The following is a 19,619-nucleotide window of genomic DNA, read 5'->3' as shown; positions in this document are numbered from 1 at the left end:
TGTCTTTTTGTGCAGGTACATACCAGGGCCAATGGGTGGGCGGCATGCGGCATGGATACGGTGTGCGGCAAAGCGTTCCGTACGGCATGGCGGCCGTCATCCGTTCACCTTTGCGTACCTCCATAAACTCTCTACGCTCCGAGCACAGCAATGGCACAGCTCTGCTGACCGGCGATCGGGCGCCTGTGGCTGGTGTAGGAGGCAGCGGTGTCCTAGTAGTGGGCAGTCCAGCAGTGTCCCGCGGAGGCTTCGTTTTGACAGCCCACAGTGAGGCAGAGCTGTTGAAGAACAAAAAGAAGGGCCTGTTCCGTCGCTCACTCCTAAGTGGTCTCAAGCTGCGAAAATCAGAGTCCAAGAGCTCGTTAGCCAGCCAGCGGAGCAAGCAGAGTTCCTTCCGCAGCGAGGCCGGAATGAGTACGGTAAGCTCTGCAGCATCCGATATCAACTCAACCATCAGCCTAGGTGAAGGAGAAGGCGAACTGCCGGTGGGCGACGATGACGTAGATGCCACTACCACTGAAAGTTATGCTGGCGAATGGAAGAACGACAAGAGGACAGGCTGCGGGGTGAGCCGGCGTTCTGACGGACTGCAGTACCAGGGCGAGTGGTTGGGCAACAAGAGGCATGGCTATGGATGCACGACTTTTCCTGATGGTACCAAAGAGGAGGGCAAATACAAACAGAACATACTTGTCAGCGGAAAACGGAAGAACCTCATCCCGCTACGTGCCAGCAAAATCCGCGAGAAAGTGGACAGGGCGGTCGAAACGGCAGACAAAGCTGCTGACATCGCAAAGCAGAAGGCAGAGATTGCACTCTCAAGGTAAGAAACAGTGTCTTACTTTGAAAATTTTGACCTCACATGGCTCTTCAATCCTAACAATTTAGGGTGAAAAAATGCTTCAATCTTACAAGTCTGGTTCCTATATGGAGCAAGAACCTACTTGACTAGCAGGGTTTGCGCTACAAAAACATTTGTACAATCAAACATGAAAAAACTCAACTCAAATATACATGCTTTAAATTGACTCTCATTATGCACTTCACAATTTTTTGTCTAGTCAAAAGCTCTAGAGCAGTGTTATCCAAATTCGGCACTGGAGAACTACTGTGTTGCAGGGTTAGCTGCAACTTACCTTAACACACGTCTAGAAATTTCTACTAGCCTAGTATAGTGGTGGGATGTTTGGTCCTAGAAAGGTACAGACTTACAGAGTTTTGGCCCTCGAGCAGGATGGACACCCCTGATTTAGAATAAGTTGGTACCTCTCCTGAGTACCACCTGCAACCAACTAGCAAGTATTTGGGTTCATGATCATAACGTTACTAAATCGTGCGCATAAAGACATTTTTTGTGAACGTGTGATCTTGTCGACTGTCTAGTAGCAGTCCATGAGAACATCTTGGTTGCATCATGTCCTAAAAGAAGACCTTGAAGTCTTATGCTGCGTTCTCTCCAGACACAGGTGAAGCATCAAGCGAGATAGATTTACATGTTAAGTCACTGCAAAGACAGAAATAGAATCGATTCGCGTGAGTTGAGCGTTTTGCGTGTTTGACGTGTTTAACGTGCGTATTGCACAAATTGCTTGAATTGGAAAATCTGAACTTCAGCAGACATTCGCACCGCGTTAACCAATCAGGAGCTTTCTGTTGTAAGGGCATGATTAAGACGTAGTGCCGACTGTTGGTCTCCTGAGAGGAAATCCTCTTGCAGACACCGGACAACAGTTCATTAAACTGGGCTCGGCTCAGTCAGAAGCACCGCTAACAGCCTCCATCATCCAGGTACAGTTTCTGGAGAAGTTGATGAACTCACAGAGCTGGGTGCGCCTCTGAAATCACGATCTAGTGCACTTAGATACATCGCCGGCTGAATATGTGCTGTTTTTCAGCATTCCTAAAGCACAGATACTCTCTCAATAAAATCCATGTTAAGCATTTAGCAAGGAAGCTAAGTCACCGGGCATACAGAAGCCCTGCCCATCTATTGTGAAGTGAATTTGACACGCGAATAAAGTGAATTTGACTCACGAATGAAGCAAGTAAACTCAAAATGTTCACCCTTCTATTTATGCACGAATAGCTTGATTTATTGTAATCTGGTGTGAACACAGCATTGTGGTGCTTTTACAGTACTATTTCCTTTTCCTCACCCTGCTCAAGATCATTGGCTACTCATTTATGATGTTATTACTAAATTATTAATGAATGATTTTTAATTTGCATGTCATTATTACACATTAGCTATGTTTCCATCCAAAGATCTGAATTAGACTAATGTCCGAAACTGGAATATCAGATAAAACATTTACTAGTAAAGCATCGTTTCCATCCAGTGAGTCAAAGAGAACTAAATCATATGTTCCTTAAAAATTGGTGCTGAATGTCTGCTGGTTTCGGCAAATGTCACACATGCTGTGACGCGCACCAAAAAAATTTAACTACACGTCGCAAAGATGCGTAGTGCAAGCTCTGTGATTGGTCGGCTTGGTAGCTGTGCCGAGTGTGGCCGGTGCTGAGACCCACAAGCCAGATGGAGTGAGTGTTTACAAGCGTAGAGTCCCGTGAAGGACCTATGATTAAAGTTGTTGAACGTCCGCCAGTTCCCGCCTTTGAATGAATGAATGAATTTTAGCTACTTGTACATTACGGTGGTGTTCAGAAAAAACAAAACACCCACGAAGAAACTCGACAAAGAGGAACATATAAACCTACTGCCAGCTAGTGTTTCGGATGTGTTACTGCAGAGCAACACAAACAGCACGCAGAAGTATAAAAACACATCTACGAGCAAGGCATGCATGATTATGGCAATTACTCAAGGAGAAGTATAAACCAGCCTTTATACATTATTACTGTATTAGTTATTTTCCGGGTGACAAGACAGCCAGTACAAAACAATGGCTGCTTCATAGATATTGTTTATTTACAGTCTTGTTTAAGAAGTTTTGAATTTTCTATAACATCACACATTATTAAAAGTGGCAAACAATTATTAGCTATTAAGCGACATGCATTCTATCATGTTTCTTGTCCTCAACACAAGAATTTAGGAGTCAAAATTGTACCATTTGAAAGAGTAACTATCATAACATACACAATCTTTTAGGCACCTCATAGGAACTGTACACAATGGGCACAGATAGGAGGTGCATTCTTATTCTAGAAAGCATTTGATTGGACTAAATCTGTGTAGTCTGGACAAGAAAAATTTTTAAATGTTAATTGCGGACTCCACATGAGCGCAAAAAGCAAGAAGATCTTTAGCATGGCTTCAAAGCAGACGTGGATTAAAACTCTTCTTGAATTAAGAGAATCTTCAAAAGCATAGTGCGCCCCTAAACATTAGTATGCACACTCAGCAACGCAACGGCTCATTGACATTAGTGTATCGTCCTACAACATGTTACCTCTCGCTTTCTTCGCACAGCATCCAAACACAAGGCCATAATTCTAGTGGCTGCTTGGGACCTGTTAAATAGGCCTCGTCTGTGTCAATATGTGGTGTGGTTGCTAAGGAAACATGAATGATTTGTGTCGATGTCAGCGTGAAGAGAGAATACATAAGTCCGGATTCACTTAATGAGAGTCATGTAGATTCTGGGTGTATCAGCAAGCTGACTGATGTCTGTATTGATGTGGAGCAACAGTGGTACAATCAATAACATGGGCATGTGGAATGCCATGGTCATAAATTGTCCGACACTGTTAGTACATGTCCGTGTGTGTGTGTGTGTGTGTGTGTGTGTGTGTGTGTGTGTGTGTGTGTGTGCGTGTGTGTGTGTGTGTGTATGTGCGTGTGAACTGTGAACAGAATATAGTTTGGTTAAATAGCGATTGTTAATTTAAAAATGCAAGCAATTGTTTTACCTTATGGTTTGGTTTGGTTGATGTTTAGTTTCACAGCCTTTGTCGTCTTAGCACAATAGTCACATCAATGCTTCTTTATAAATCACAGAGATGGAAATGTATTGCAGTGAATTGACACAATGCTGAATTCCTTTAAAAAATGAGGGGAAAACATTAACATAAAAACAAACATCAATTGCAATTAATCCCTCTGATAGTCCTTACGTCACTTGAATAAGCTTGTTATAACAAAACAGTCTTATTATTGTCTAAATAAAACAAATGATATTTAAATTGGTAAATAAAATGTAATAAAGTTAATGTGTGTTCACTACCATTACATAGAAAATGCAAGTAACAAATTAAATTGGGCACAGAATTTTTAAGTAAGAGTTTTTGGTATTGTCTTGTAAAACTTATTATGATAATCATTATGGGTAATAGTTTATTTAGCTTCTAACTGTTTGCATTATGACCACATTTGTATAAAGCCCTATCATACACCCAGCGCAATGAGGCGCAAAACGTGTATGGCACGATTTGTTGCTATTTTCAGACCAGCGCTACAGTAATTTTTACGTTTTGAGTCACGTTGTTTAAATAGCAAATCCATTTGCGCCACCTTGTGAATTAATAAGTGTCCTGTTGCGGGCGATGCCGTGGCGCAGTAGATAGTGTTGTCGCCTCACAGCAAGAAGGTCGCTTGGCGTTTCTGTGTGGAGTTTGCATGTTCTCCCCGGGTTCGCGTGGGTTTCCTCCAGGTGCTCCTATTTCCCCCACAAGTCCAAAGACATGCGGTACAAGTGAATTGGGTAAGCTAAAATTGTCCGTAATGTATGTGTGTGAATGAAAGTGTAAGAGTGTTTCCCAGTGATGGGTTGCAGCTGGAAGGGCATCTGCTGCGTAAAACATATGCTGGATAAGTTGGTGGTTTATTCCGCTGTGGTGACCCCAGATTAATAAAGGGACTAAGACAAAAAAAAAATGAATGATTGAGTGTCCTGGTCTGAAAAGTAGGTGTTATGAAGCGGACAGGAGACAGAGGTAAGGAAACGTTAGGGTGTTTATTAAATGACAACAAGGAGCACATGAAGGATAGCCAGGAGGATCAGGAATGATGTTGGGGTCTTTTCCTCCGTGGCTGGGTAACAGGAATACACGAGGATGGACAGCACACACCAGATACAGCTGACAGAGGATGACACAGACTTGGAAGGACTGGAAGACAGGACGATTCGGGAGGACCAGGAAGACTAGGAGGAATACAAAGAGAACAGGTAAGCAAATCGTTTGTTTTAGCTGAGGATGACTACGCTGAGTGGTCGCTCAGTTGTCCGCTTTCGTCGAGACGAGCCCGGACAATGAGCGACTGGAGTGCTGTGCTTTTATCTGGTGCTCGTGAATGTGATGCAGCTGTGTGCTCATTAGAAGTCAGGTGATGGTGATCTTCGTGAGTGGGGGTCGTGAGAGCCTGACCAATCCATGACAGTACCCCCCTCCCCAGGGCCCGCTCCTGAGGGCCGACACCTCCGACGCCGTGGTGGTCTCCCTCTGCCTCTAGGCGCTGGGAACTCAGGGTGGCTCTCATGAAACTCCACCATGAGACTAGGATCGAGAATATCAGCTCTGGGAACCCATGTCCTTTCTTCGGGGCCGTACCCTTCCCAGTCCACCAGGTACTCCAACTGGCCACCACGACGTCGGGAACGCAAGATCTCCTTCACTGCGTAGACGGCTCCTTCTTCTAGGAGCAGTGGAGGAGGGGGTTCCTCTTCGTGGTCAGGCTCTGTGGAGGGAAGAACAGGATCGTGATAGGGTTTCAGGAGTGATACGTGGAATGTAGGGTGAATACGGTAGTGAGAGGGTAATTGTAGTTTGTAGGTGACGGGGTTAACCTGTTCCACGATGGTGAAGGGACCAACAAATCGGGGACTTAACTTGCGAGAGGGCAGTCGCATGCGTATGTCCCGGGTGGATAGCCACACCTTTTGTCCGGGTGTGTATCTGGGTTCTTCAGACCTTCTCCTATCGGCGGTTACCTTGCTTCGACGGACTGCCCTCTGCAGATGTTGATGAGCCTCGTCCCAGACTCTCTCGCTCTCCCGGAACCAGTGATCCACTGCGGGGACATCAGATGGTTCGCCATCCCAGGGAAAGAGCGGTGGTTGGAAGCCCAGGACGCACTGGAATGGCGTGAGTCCGGTGGAGGGTTGCCGCAGTGAATTTTGGGCATATTCTGCCCAGCCCAAATACTGGCTCCAGGAGTTCTGGTGACCACTGCAGAAGGTCCTCAGGAACCGTCCCACCTCCTGAATCTTCCTCTCTGTCTGCCCGTTGGTTTGGGGATGATATCCAGAAGAGAGGCTGACGGCCACACCTAGGAGCTTGAAGAAGGCTTTCCATAGACGTGAGATGAACTGTGGACCTCTGTCCGACACAATATCTTCTGGAATACCAAATGACCTGAAGACTTGATTAAAGATATTGTCGGCAGTTTCAAAGGCTGTGGGAAGACCTTTCAGAGGGATTAGTTTGACAAACTTTGAGAATCTATCTACTATGACTAGAATACAGGTATTACCTTCTGACGAAGGGAGGTCAGTGATAAAGTCCACTCCTAGGTGTGACCAGGGACGGTTCGGAATCGGCAAGGGATGGAGCTTTCCAGCGGGTAGATGACGTGGGCTCTTGGATTGGGCACAGTCCTTACAGCCCTGAACATATTGCCTCACATCCCTTGCCATGTTTGGCCACCAGAATCGTTGGGATACTAGCGAGAGAGTATTGTTGATCCCTGGATGTCCAGTGCCTAGCGAGGTATGTAAGGAGTGGATCAGATCTACCCGGTGTTCAGGTGGTATGAACTGCCGATGAGGAGGGCATCCCGGCGGAGCAGGGGCTTCCGGAGTGGCAACGACTGGAGGAGCGTTCCAGGTGATCGGACAAATGGAGATGTGTTCGGGAAGAATCTTCGTTGGGAGTTCTTCATGATCGTGATGCTCGTGTAAACGAGAGAGAGCGTCTGCTCTTAGATTCTTGGGTCCTGGACGATAGGAAATGGAGAAATCAAAACGTGAGAAGAAAAGTGACCATCTGGCTTGACGTGGACATAGTCTCTTGGCCTCTTTGATGTATTGGAGGTTTTTGTGATCTGTGATCACCTGGAACGGATGTTTGGCTCCCTCCAACCAGTGACGCCACTCCTCCAAGGCTAGCTTGATTGCTAGAAGCTCCCTGTCTCCTATGCTGTAATTCTGCTCCGCCGGGCTCAACTTCCGAGAGAAATAGGCACAGGGATGCAGTCGGGGCGGTGTATCATGATGTTGAGATAATACTGCCCCGACGCCGGTGGTGGATGCGTCCACTTCCACCACGAAAGGAAGATTTGGGTCAGGATGAGTCAGGAGTGGGGCCCTTGTGAACTCCTTCTTAAGAAGGCGGAAGGCTGCGGCTGCTTCTTTGGTCCACTCCAGTCCTTTGGGTTTACCCTTGAGGAGATTAGTGAGAGGTGATGTAATCCTGCTGTAGTCCTTGATAAACCGTCTATAAAAGTTAGCAAACCCAAGAAACCTCTGGAGCTCCTTAATGGAAGTGGGTTCTGACCAGGATAGAACAGCCTCAATTTTCTTCCCATCCATACGTATACCGGTTTGGTCAATGATGTATCCCAAGAAATGAATCGACTTCTGGTGGAATGAGCATTTCTCCGCTTTGAGGTAGAGGTGATGTTCTCTCAATGTGTGTAGGACCTCCGCAACGTGTTGGCGATGTTCGGCCTCACTCCGGGAGTAAATGAGGATGTCATCTATGTACACTATTACACAGTGGTGAAGAAACTCCCGGAGGACTTCATGAATGAAGTTTTGGAATACGGAGGGGGCGTTGACCAGACCGTAAGGCATGACCTCATATTCATAGTGGCCAGTAGGGGTCACGAATGCTGTCTTCCATTGGTCCCCCTCACGTATTCTTATCAGATTATACGCGCTGCGGAGGTCCAATTTAGTGAAGACTTTAGCTTCTCGGAGCTGTTCCAAAGCGGCTGGTACCAGAGGAAGGGGATATCGGTATTTTACTGTACCGTTATTTAGGACCCTGTAGTCGATGCATGGACGCAGCCCTCCGTCCTTCTTGGCCACAAAGAAGAAGCTTGAGGCGGCTGGTGATTTTGAGTGACGTATGTACCCCTGACTCAGAGCCTCCCTTATGTAATCTTCCATTGCCTGATTCTCTGGAAGCGAGAGCGGGTAGATCCTACCTCTTGGCAACTGGGCATCTGGAACTAGGTCGATCGCGCAGTCCCATGGCCGATGCGGCGGTAGCTGGGAAGCTCTCTTGGGGCAGAAGACATCATGAAAGGAGCTGTACTCCTTAGGAATGTGGATAGACTGCTTCTCAGGAGGGCTCTCGACCGATGTTGCAAACAAAGAAATGGGGTTCCGACCTTGAAGAGGGAGATTTGGAAAACAGGCAGGTGTACATCCAGATCCCCATTTCTTTATCTCTCCTGTGCCCCAAGAGATGATGGGATCGTGCTTCACCAGCCACGGGCGCCCTAGAATGATGTCCATATTTGCACCCTCCAGAACCAGAAATTGAATCCTCTCTTGATGTAACAACCCCACTTGAAGAAGGATGTCTTCGCATTGTCGATGGATACGGGTCGAAGATCGAGTGCACTGGGTTATCGGTTGTATCTGGTATATATGCGAGGACGCCTCAGTACGGAGGTGGAGTTGACGACAGAGGGATTGGGAGATGAAGTTCCCTGCTGACCCGGAGTCGATGAGGGCTGTGACAAGGAGAGAAATAGAGGCAGTAGTTATTTGTACGGTGGTAGTAAGTGGTTTACATTGTTCAATATTCGTACTGAATACACTCACTGAAGTCCGAATGGGACGAAGGGGACACTCCATACGGGTGTGTCCACTGACACCGCAGTATAGACACAGACCCCGGGTCAGCCTCCTCTGTCGTTCCGCTGATGTCAGTCTTCCAGACTCTATTATCATGGGTTCTGGTTCTGGAGAGGCTGTTGACTCAGGCGATTGGAGGAGTGCAGACGAGGGGGGTGATGGTGTCCTGTTGATAGGAACGGAGACGATCGGAACATCGGAGAGAATGTTGGATGAATCTCTCCAGACCCATTGTATCATCTAATGTGGCCAGTTGGATTCGGAGAGTGGGTTCCAAGCCGAGCCGGTACGTGGTCAACAACGATCTCTCATTCCATCCACTTGCAGCTGCTAGAGTGCGAAACCGGAGAGCATATTCCTGTGTAGATAGAGTACCTTGCTTTAGATGATACAGCTGCTCTCCAGCGGCTACTTCCCCATCAGAACGTCCAAACACCTCTTTGAAATACTCCGTGAAGGTAGTGATGGAATTCATGACCGGCCCGGCTTGGTTCCAGATCGTCTCAGCCCATTTAAGTGCAGGTCCAGAGAGTAGAGATACGATGTAGGCGATCTTCGACTTATCTGTGGGATATAGAGAAGGTTGCATTTCGAATATGAGGGAACATTGTAACAGAAAACCATTGCACTCCCCCGCTCCGCCTGAGTAGGGCGCTGGTCGGGCCATGGGACTGGAAGGAAGGGCCGAAGAAGAAACTGTGGAGGCGGAAGTGCTCGGTGCTGGTGGTTGCGTTGGAAAGTGGAGCTGGTGGCTGTAGAATCCGCTTCAACTGGTCCACCAGCTCTTGAAGGTGATCGGGGGTGCTCATGTTGTCGTCGTTATGGGTCCGGGCTTCTGTTATGAAGCGGACAGGAGACAGAGGTAAGGAAACGTTAGGGTGTTTATTAAATGACAACAAGGAGCACATGAAGGATAGCCAGGAGGATCAGGAATGATGTTGGGGTCTTTTCCTCCGTGGCTGGGTAACAGGAATACACGAGGATGGACAGCACACACCAGATACAGCTGACAGAGGATGACACAGACTTGGAAGGACTGGAAGACAGGACGATTCGGGAGGACCAGGAAGACTAGGAGGAATACAAAGAGAACAGGTAAGCAAATCGTTTGTTTTAGCTGAGGATGACTACGCTGAGTGGTCGCTCAGTTGTCCGCTTTCGTCGAGACGAGCCCGGACAATGAGCGACTGGAGTGCTGTGCTTTTATCTGGTGCTCGTGAATGTGATGCAGCTGTGTGCTCATTAGAAGTCAGGTGATGGTGATCTTCGTGAGTGGGGGTCGTGAGAGCCTGACCAATCCATGACAGTAGGTGTGTTGGCACGTTGCTATTTTGAGGAACTGAAACTCCTGGGGGTGGGGGTGTTATTAGCAGTATCATTTATTATATGCATATTTATATTTGTTTTATTAAAACAAGTTTAGATTTGTCCACCTGTCGGGTTTTGGAGACAAATGCATCACCATATGGGGCATAAGAATAGGACATGTGTTTGGATATCACTTTTTTTGACCACACTTTGTTATTATTGTTCATTTATTAGTTTGTTGGAAATTAGAACTGAATTTAGAAATGGTTTTGAAACAAATCTTTGCGCTTAACAAACAAAATTAAATATGCAGGCTGATGGAAGTCTTCAGAGGAGTGCATACAACACCATTTCCTTATCCACGGAAGTAAAGGAGTAAAAGTAAAGAGAAGGTAAACAGGCCGAATAGAGAAGGCTCATTCTTTATCCTCAAGCTGCATATGGTCTGTTTAACTGTTTTCTCGCTAATGAAGCGTTCAGTTTTTCCACGTACAAAGTCCGCCATGTAAATAGCGAATGTGCCGTGGCGCAACACAACTGACTCTCATGCTGCGTTCACACCAGACGCGGAAGAAGCGTCATGCGTGAGTGATTTACATGTTAAGTCAATGCAAAGACGCCAATTGACATCCTGCGACGCGATATGCGCGAATGAGGCGGCGTGAATGGCGCAATTCGCTCGAATGAAGTGGCGGGAGTTGAGCGTTTTGCGCGATTGACTCGCTTAACGTGCGTTTCACGTGAATCGCTCGAATTTGAAAATCTGAACTTCAGCGGACATTTGCGACACATTAACCTGTCAGAAGCTTTCTTTTGTAGGAGATTTGACGCGCGAATGAAGCAGGTAACCTCAAAATGTTCACGCGCCTATTTACACGCGAATAGCGCGATTTATCCGCGCATTCCTGGTCTGGTGTGAACACAGCATTAAAGGGAATGAGATGAGACTCTGATTTGTTTAATGCACGTTATGCTCAAAACATACCCATAACATATTAAGAGAATAAGCACAACCCATTTAGACCATGCGCCATGGTGCAAACTATATTTTTCTGTCATTAAAATAGCAAAAGTGGATTCGTACATGCCCTTAATACACTTGCGCCATGCGCTTTAGACTTTGCGCCTAGATTGTTAAGATACAGCCCTTAAAAACAAAATGTCAAAACTTTAACATACTAAATCTGAAATAAAACAGCAATTTGAATATTTTTAGCTACATTTTTTATTGTAATTCAATAATAATTCTACTATGTGCTTTCATTAGTTGATTTTAATGTTTAGCTTAATATATTTAGATTTTAGGCAAACTTACTTATGCTTAACTGATTTCTAATTATTTATAATAATAAAGTTAAACTCCACAATTTAAAAGCTACTTTTGTTGACATTTAATGTAGTTTGAAACGATATTTTGTAAAAATAAATACAAAAAAAAGTAAAACAACTGACAAAGTACCGTCAGCATTTGTACCACAATTAACTTGACCAACCAACCTATATAGTACTTTAAAAAAGAAAAAAAAAGTCAAAAGCCAAGCTTATCAGCATCAAAAGCTGTCAGCTCAGTAATTAAAATTCCCATAGTGTAAATAGTAAGCAAAAAAAAAAAAAAAAAAACAATTAATGCCTATCAAAGCAACTATTAATTACAAAACCTGTTTTGACAGCATAAAGCAAAATCAAAACCTCTCCAAGAATCCCATAGAGTACATTCACACCCAGGGACGAGAATCACTGGTCAAGTTCAGGTTGTTAGAGTGACTCATAGGTCAGCAGAAGAAAACTGAGATCGAGATTCAGGTTCAGCAGAAAACCAGAGAGACACAGAGAATCAGAGATTTCCGCATTATGCCAAGAGCGCTGGAGACTTGCCGGAGATACCAGGCAAGCTTTATTGGATTTAAGCCAGTTTGCCTATTTTTTTTATTATTCTTCTGCATTTTAAGTACACTCTCAAATTCACAGTATCTCATTGCTGGATGCATCTATGTGACGTGTACATGAATGTGTGTGTGAGTTATATGCGTGTCTGCTTGATGGCAGGAGAATATGTTTACGTGCATACAAACGCGCAAAGGTATGCATGTGCTATATTAAGAGCGTCACTCACCCCACAAATCCCACTGACCTCATTATATTCTCAGCAATGCTATCACTACAGCTTAGCGCTGGCCCTGCCAATACACGTAGACACAGACACGCAGCACTCCAGCAGCAGCCAATAAAATCAAGCTGAAGCAGAAATCTAAATTAAACCTGCAACACTGAGCGAAGACAAATCGTTTTCACTCAGAAACTAATGATACATTTTACAAACATAAATTTGTCCAAAAACAGAAAGTGTTTTGCTGAAAAACTTAAAAACACTACTTAAAAACATTTTACATTATATGTTTTCAGGTTTTAAAGGCATATAACCTGAACATATGAACCCAAAAATGAAAATTATGCTCACTCTCATGTTGTTCCAAACCCTTCAGACCTTTATTCGTCTTCGGAATATAATAATTTAAGATATTTTAGATGAAATCCGAGAGCTCTCTTATACTACATAAACAACAATGATCCCAGCTCATTCAAAGTCCAGAAAAATCCCAAGACACATCTGTAATAGGCCTTTAGTGGTTCAATCAGAATTTTATAAAGCTACAAGAATATCTTTGTGCCATCATACAGTGTATCCCGAAAATATTCATAGCGCTTCACTTTTTCCACATTTTTTTTTATGTTACAGCCAAATGGATACCAAAATGGATTAAACTAATTTATTTCCTCAAAATTCTGCACACAATACCCTATAAAGACAATGTGAAAAAAGATTAAATAGAAATAAATAAACCTGAAAGATCACATGTACATAAGTATTCACAGCCTTTGCTCAATACTTTGATGCACCTTTGGCAGCAATTACAGCCTTAAGTCTTTTTGAATATGATGCCACAAGCTTGGCACACCTGTCTTTGGGAATGTTTACCCATTCCTCTTTACAATACCTCTTAAGCTCTATCAGGTTGGATGGGAAGCTAGGGTGTACAGCCATTTTTAGATCTCTCAACAGATGTTCAATAGGGTTTATGTCTGGGCTCTGGCTGGGCCCCTCAAGGACATTCACTGAGTTGTTGTGAAGCCACTCCATTGATATTTTGGCTGTGTGCTTTAGGTCATTGTCCTGCTGGAAGATGAACCGTCGCCCCAGTCTGAGGTCAAGAGCACTCTGAAGCAGGTTTTCATTCAGGATGTCTCTGTACATTTCTGCATTCATCTTTTTCTCTATCCTGACTAGTCTTGCAGTTCCTGCTGCTGAAAAACATACTCACAGCATGAAGCTGCCACCACCATGCTTCACTGTAGGGATGCTATTAGCCTGATGATGAGCGGTGCCTGGTTTTCTTCAAACTTAACACCTGGAATTCACTCCAAAGAGTTCAATTTGAGTCTCATCAGACCAAAGAATTTTGTTTCTTATAGTCCTTAAGATGCCTTTTGGCAAATTCCAGGCGGGGAGTGGCTTCCATCTGGCCACTCTACCATACAGGCCTGATTGGTGGATTGCTGCACAGATGCTTGTCCTTCTGTAAGGTTCTCCTCTCTCCACAGAAGAACGCTGGAGGTGAGACAGAGTGACCATTGGGTTATTGATCACCTCCATGACTAAGGCCCTTCCTCCCCAATCACTCAGCTTAGATGGCCGGCCAGCTCTAGGAAGAGTCCTGGTGGTTCCAAACGTCTTCCACTTACGGATGATGGAGGCCACTGTGGTCATTGGAACTTTTAGAGCAGCAGAAATTTTTCTGTAACCTTCCCCAGCCTTGTGCCTCGAGACAATGCTTTCTCAGAGGTCTAAAGACAATTCCTTTGGCTTCATGCTTGGTTTGTGCTTTGACATGCACTATCAACCCTGGGACCTTCTGTAGACAGGTGTGTGCCTTTTCAAATCATGTCCAATCAACTGAATTTACCACAGGTTAACTCCAATTAAGCTGCTGACTGTTTAAGGAATGATGAGTGGAAACAGAATGTCCCTGAGCTCAATTTAGAGCTTCACGGCAAACGCATGACTAAGGCCCTTCCTCCCCAATCACTCAGCTTAGATGGCCGGCCAGCTCTAGGAAGAGTCCTGGTGGTTCCAAACGTCTTCCACTTACGGATGATGGAGGCCACTGTGGTCATTGGAACTTTTAGAGCAGCAGAAATTTTTCTGTAACCTTCCCCAGCCTTGTGCCTCGAGACAATGCTTTCTCAGAGGTCTACAGACAATTCCTTTGGCTTCATGCTTGGTTTGTGCTTTGACATGCACTATCAACCCTGGGACCTTCTGTAGACAGGTGTGTGCCTTTTCAAATCATGTCCAATCAACTGAATTTACCACAGGTTAACTCCAATTAAGCTGCTGACTGTCTAAGGAATGATGAGTGGAAACAGAATGTCCCTGAGCTCAATTTAGAGCTTCACGGCAAACGCTGTGAATACTTATGTATATGTGATTTTTCAGCTTTTTTATTTTTAATAAATTTGCAACAATTTCAAAAAACTCTTTTTTCACATTGTCATTATGGGGTATTGTGTGGAGAATTTTGAGGAAATAAATGAATTTAATCCATTTTGGAATAAGGCTGTAACATAAAAAATGTGGAAAAAGTGAAGCGCTATGAATACTTTCTGGATGCTCTGTAAAACAAAAATAACAACTTTATTTAACTATATACACTGAACTGAACTTCAATTCTGAAAATGAGACTGCAGCAGTTTCAATTTACTAGAGCGTCTTCTATGTTAATCTGCTTTGACACAGTCTACATTGTAAAAGTGCTATAGAAACAAAGATGAATTGAAAATTAAATTGAAGTTTCTTCTCATTGGTGTCAGTATAGGGTGCACATTCAAATATCATTTTTGGTTGTGCCTTTAATGTATTACCTCGAATGTGCCTGTGCTTTCTTTCAAACAGAGTAAAGTTCATTGCACACTGAATCTGAAATTTTCATCTGTAATTTTTGCATAGACCTCACGTTGTGTCAATCGTATTGACGCACTACCTTCGAAACTTTCACCTGTTTAAAAAAAAAATTGAAACTTGTTTGATTAGTTCTGTTTTTCGCATTTGAAAAGGCATTTTGAGAGGCGTTTTCACAATTCAGGTCCGCCATACAAGTGACAGGCAAAATCCAAAATAGCATCAAAGAAAGTAATATAAAATAATATTAATGTTCTGTGCTTAATTGTATGCAAGTTTGTCGGCGCAGTTTGGTGTGTCTGTACCTTAGAAAAACTGCCAGTCTCTATTCATGATCAATAGGTTCACAGAAATTGTTTTTTTTAAAACGTGATTCCAGTATCGTTAGCAAAGTATCAAGAGCCATAGACCTTAACCCAACTCTCTGATAAGGACATGGAACTCTCTTTCCTCTCTCCGCAATGTAAAATGTGGATGTGCACAATATACTGACACTGAGGAGAAGAAAATTTTGAATAAAGTATTTTTTGCTTTTTGTAAGTATTCTCGTAATATTCTGATTAAACCACTGCATTCATATGATCTGTCAGTTTCTTCTGTTGTCATATCGAATTAAACATATAAAAATAAAACAGCGTATCAAACATATTGAAATAAAATGGAGAAAATAAATATTGAACATGTCACTATTTTTCTCAGAAAACATGTTTCTTAAGGTGCCGTTGACTTGATATTTTCCCCGGATGTTGGTAACGACCAAAGAAATCCAAATGTGCAAAGAAAACAAATCTAAATAGTTTACAAATTAGGTTATGTGTAATAAAAGGAAATGACGCAGGGAAAAATTATTGAACACATGAGGAAAGGGAGGTGTAGAAAGGCTGTGAAAGCCCAGACAGCAGCTAAAATGTCTCAGTAATTCTTCAGCAACCCTCTGCCCTTTGTCATTGTGAGATTAATATTAGCTGTGGTACAAGCTTTTTTAAGCTGCCATCACCAAAAGGCCTTTTATTTAAAGTATTAAATATGTTTCAGTTCTTTCTTCTTGTGTCATTCCATTGTTATTACACATACAAATATTTCAGATTTTTTTTTTGTTTTTATTTATTTTTATGTTTGTATTGTTTGGGTTTTTATCCAAATATGATTCAATTCCATATCAACAGCTCCTTTAGAAATATTATTCCCAGGAAAAAACATGACATGGTCTATACGTATTTTCCCCGCTGTGTGTTCAAAAAAGAAACATTTTTGATTTGGAACCACTTGAGGGTGGTTACAACCGTGCCTTTAATTACTTACTGGTGTATTTGGTTCACTTTAGTTCAGTTTTAATAAGTTAAATGATTTTTCCATCACACACGCCTATTTAAAGCTTTAACTTTTCCACATCTACTCATTCATCCATTCATTCGTTCATTTTCCTTTGGCTTAGTCCCTTTTTTCACCAGCATATGTTTTACACAACAGATGCCCTTCCAGCTGCAACCCAGTACTGGGAAACATCCAGTAACACTCATTCACACACATACACTACGGCCAATTAAATGTTAAAAAGGACCTAAGAGCAAGAAAACAAGAAAGGATCAATTCAAAGAAATTGCTATAAAAAGAGATTCAGTTTGAAAAGAAGGGGTTGCTAATGGATTCTCCACTAATTCAGACTTATTCTAATGCATTTCGTTTTGTTTCAAAATCTTTCTCAAACCAAAATTTGCGAATCATATCTACCTTTACACCATCAGGTCAATCTGTAATGCTAAATCAAGGTATAATTTGGCTTTTTGTGACAATGTTTCACCTTAAAAAATGTGTTTTTTCCCCTGCTGTGTCTTTTAGACTTCTAAGCAAGTTCCTTTTTTGCATGTCAAATAAAAAAAAGAATGCTTTTGTAAGCTTACTGCATTTATTTATTTTTTTGGAAATACAATGAATGGGAATAGAGCTCCTTTAGCCCAAAAGTTCAAGGAAAACTTGCTTTCCAATTATATGGCCCTTTCAAAACAACATTTTACAAAAGAACTACATTTTTTCAAAGTTTCATATCCATAATTTTCTAGTCATGTCTATATTTACACCATCAGGTCAATCTGTAACGCCAAATCAAGGTATAATTTGGCTTTTTGTGACAATTTTTCACCCTAAAATACAGTTGAAGAATTATTAGCCCCCTTTTAATTTTTTTTTCTTTTTTAAATATTTCCTAAATGAGGTTTAACAGAGCAAGGAAATTTTCACAGTAGGTCTGATAATATTTTTTCTTCTGGAGAAAGTCTTATTTGTTTTATTTCGTCTGGAATAAAAGCAGTTTTTTATTTTTTGCAAACCATTTTAAAGTCAACATTATTAGCCCCTTTAAGCTAGTTTTATTTTTCGATGGTCTACAGAACTTGCCTAATTACCCTATCCTGCCTAGTTAACCTAATTAACATAGTTAAGCCTTTAAATGTCACTTTAAGCTGTATAGAAGTGAAAAATATCTAGTCAAATATTATTTACTGTCATCATGGCAAAGATAAAATAAATCAGTTATTAGAAATGAGTTATTAAAACTATTATGTTTATAAATGTCTCCGTTAAACAGAAGATGGAAAAAAAAATAAACAGGGGGGCTAATAATTCAGGGGGGCTAATAATTCTGACTTCAACTGTAGGTGTTTTTTCCCTGCGGTGTCTTTTAGACTTCTTATCAAATTCCTTTGTTTTACAAGTCAAATAAAAAAAGAATGCTTTGGTAAGCTTACTGCATGTTTGCTGGAAATACACTGAATTGGAATAGAGCTCCTTTAGTCTAAAAATTCAAGGAAAACTTGCTTTCCAATTATATGAACCTCTTAAACAACACTTACAAAGAAATACATTTTTTTACAAAGTTTCTTTATAAACCATATATTTTCTGAGGGAAAAAATCCATCTTTCTTTCTCAGACTGTTAAGTTTTATTCATTCCTAATTAATTGTGAAATTTCAAGCAAACATTCTCCCTACATTATTCTTGTCAATCTACTAAATCACATCTTCGCATTCCCATTTAATTCCACAAAACACACATGCCAAAGTCAAACACTTTCGGCATTAGGCGAACATACGCACACGCAACAACCAAACAGGATGCAGAACAGACTTGTGGAGATCTAAACGCCTGAGAATATCACATAACAGTTAATCTTATTAGCTTGCTAGGGTCAACATGGTCAAAGCACTACTACGGTAAACTGAAGCTGTAACACCGGAAGCAAGCATTAGTCATCTGACACTCAGAGCTTTGTTCTGGTGGTCACGGGGCGGATTATTTGGGCCAGCCGTTAATGCTTTGTTGTCACTGACGTCAATCTCTGTACTCCGTTTTGAATTTATCAGTACATTACATTATTTTGTCATTACGTTGTTTGGCTCAATGGCGATCGCCTACTTTGAGGCTCTGGATATGTTATTTTAAAATGAGCAATAAAAGGGAGAACGAATAAAAATGCTGACAAAATATTAGATGAGAATGCATTTTGAGTTGATTATCCATTGAAACTCTTCAAATAATAAAAGAGAATAGGCAAAATGATGATGCTAAATAAAAAAAATACTGATAATAAGTCATTATGAACATAATTAGGGCTGCACGAAATTGGAAAAAATCAAACTTTTTTTTTATTCTGCGATATATAGCGATATGAATGCAATTTCACTAGATGTGTTGAATAACTATTGGGAAAGAATTTATAATTGGGATGATTCTGTAGGGGAGTGCATAAGCATAAAATATAACAAATAATCTACAAGCATAGATAAATTCAATAAATAAATACGAATTATATAAACAGCGAATTATATAAACTGGGAAACCCCCTATACACACTCATTCACACACATACACTACGGCCAATTTAGTTTATTCAATTCACCTAAAGCGCATGTCTTTGGACTGTGGGGGGAGCACTCAGAGGAAACCCACGTGAACATGGGAAGAACATCCGGACTCCACATAGAAATGCCAACTGACCCAGCCAGGACTCGTATCAGCAACCTTCTTGCTGTGAGGCGACAGTGCTAACCACTGAGCCACGGTGTCGCCATCAATAAAAATACTAACATAAAAAATAACTGAGAAATTAGCCACTAAAATATATTAAAATTGTGCAAGAGAATCAATTAAAACACTAACAAACTCACACACAAATACTCATAAAAAAAGTCATCTCGAAGTATTCATCCTTTTCAAACAATGTAAGAGAATCACCAAAACTAGAGAATCGATAAAACGCTAACATAAAACTCTAATATAAAACTATAATATAAATGTTATACAATCAACAAAAACTCCAAAAGTGAATATATATTTTTAATCGACAAAAAAATAATCAACATAAACATTGACATAATTTACTATGAATCCATTTGAACTGAATAACTATTAGTCAATGCCTAAAACGAAAAAAAAAAAAAACAACGAATTTGATTGTATTGCTTTTGTTCAATTTTTAGGAACTTGTTTTTAAACATGATGATGTATTTAACTGAAACAGAATATTAAGTAGGGGGTGGGGTTTTATTTTTTGCTCCTCCTCTTATCTTTCACATGCAGCAAACTAACGG

The 19,619-nt window shown here is 41.8% G+C and overlaps 1 protein-coding gene across 1 annotated transcript in view; it reads left to right on the top strand.

Moving 5' to 3' along the window:
* Nucleotides 1–19,619, top strand: part of jph3b (junctophilin 3b) — a 65,703-nt gene that overhangs the window by 18,957 nt on the left and 27,127 nt on the right. Inside the window, 1 exon segment of the mRNA XM_056451927.1 lies at nt 16–823. Coding sequence (XP_056307902.1) covers nt 16–823 — 808 coding nt within the window.

The sequence above is a fragment of the Danio aesculapii genome, chromosome 25 (assembly GCF_903798145.1).
Source record: "Danio aesculapii chromosome 25, fDanAes4.1, whole genome shotgun sequence".
In the NCBI taxonomy this organism is placed as follows: Eukaryota; Metazoa; Chordata; class Actinopteri; order Cypriniformes; family Danionidae; genus Danio; species Danio aesculapii.
The sequence above is the reverse complement of the archived record's forward strand: the minus strand, read 5'-3'. Positions and strand labels throughout refer to the sequence as shown.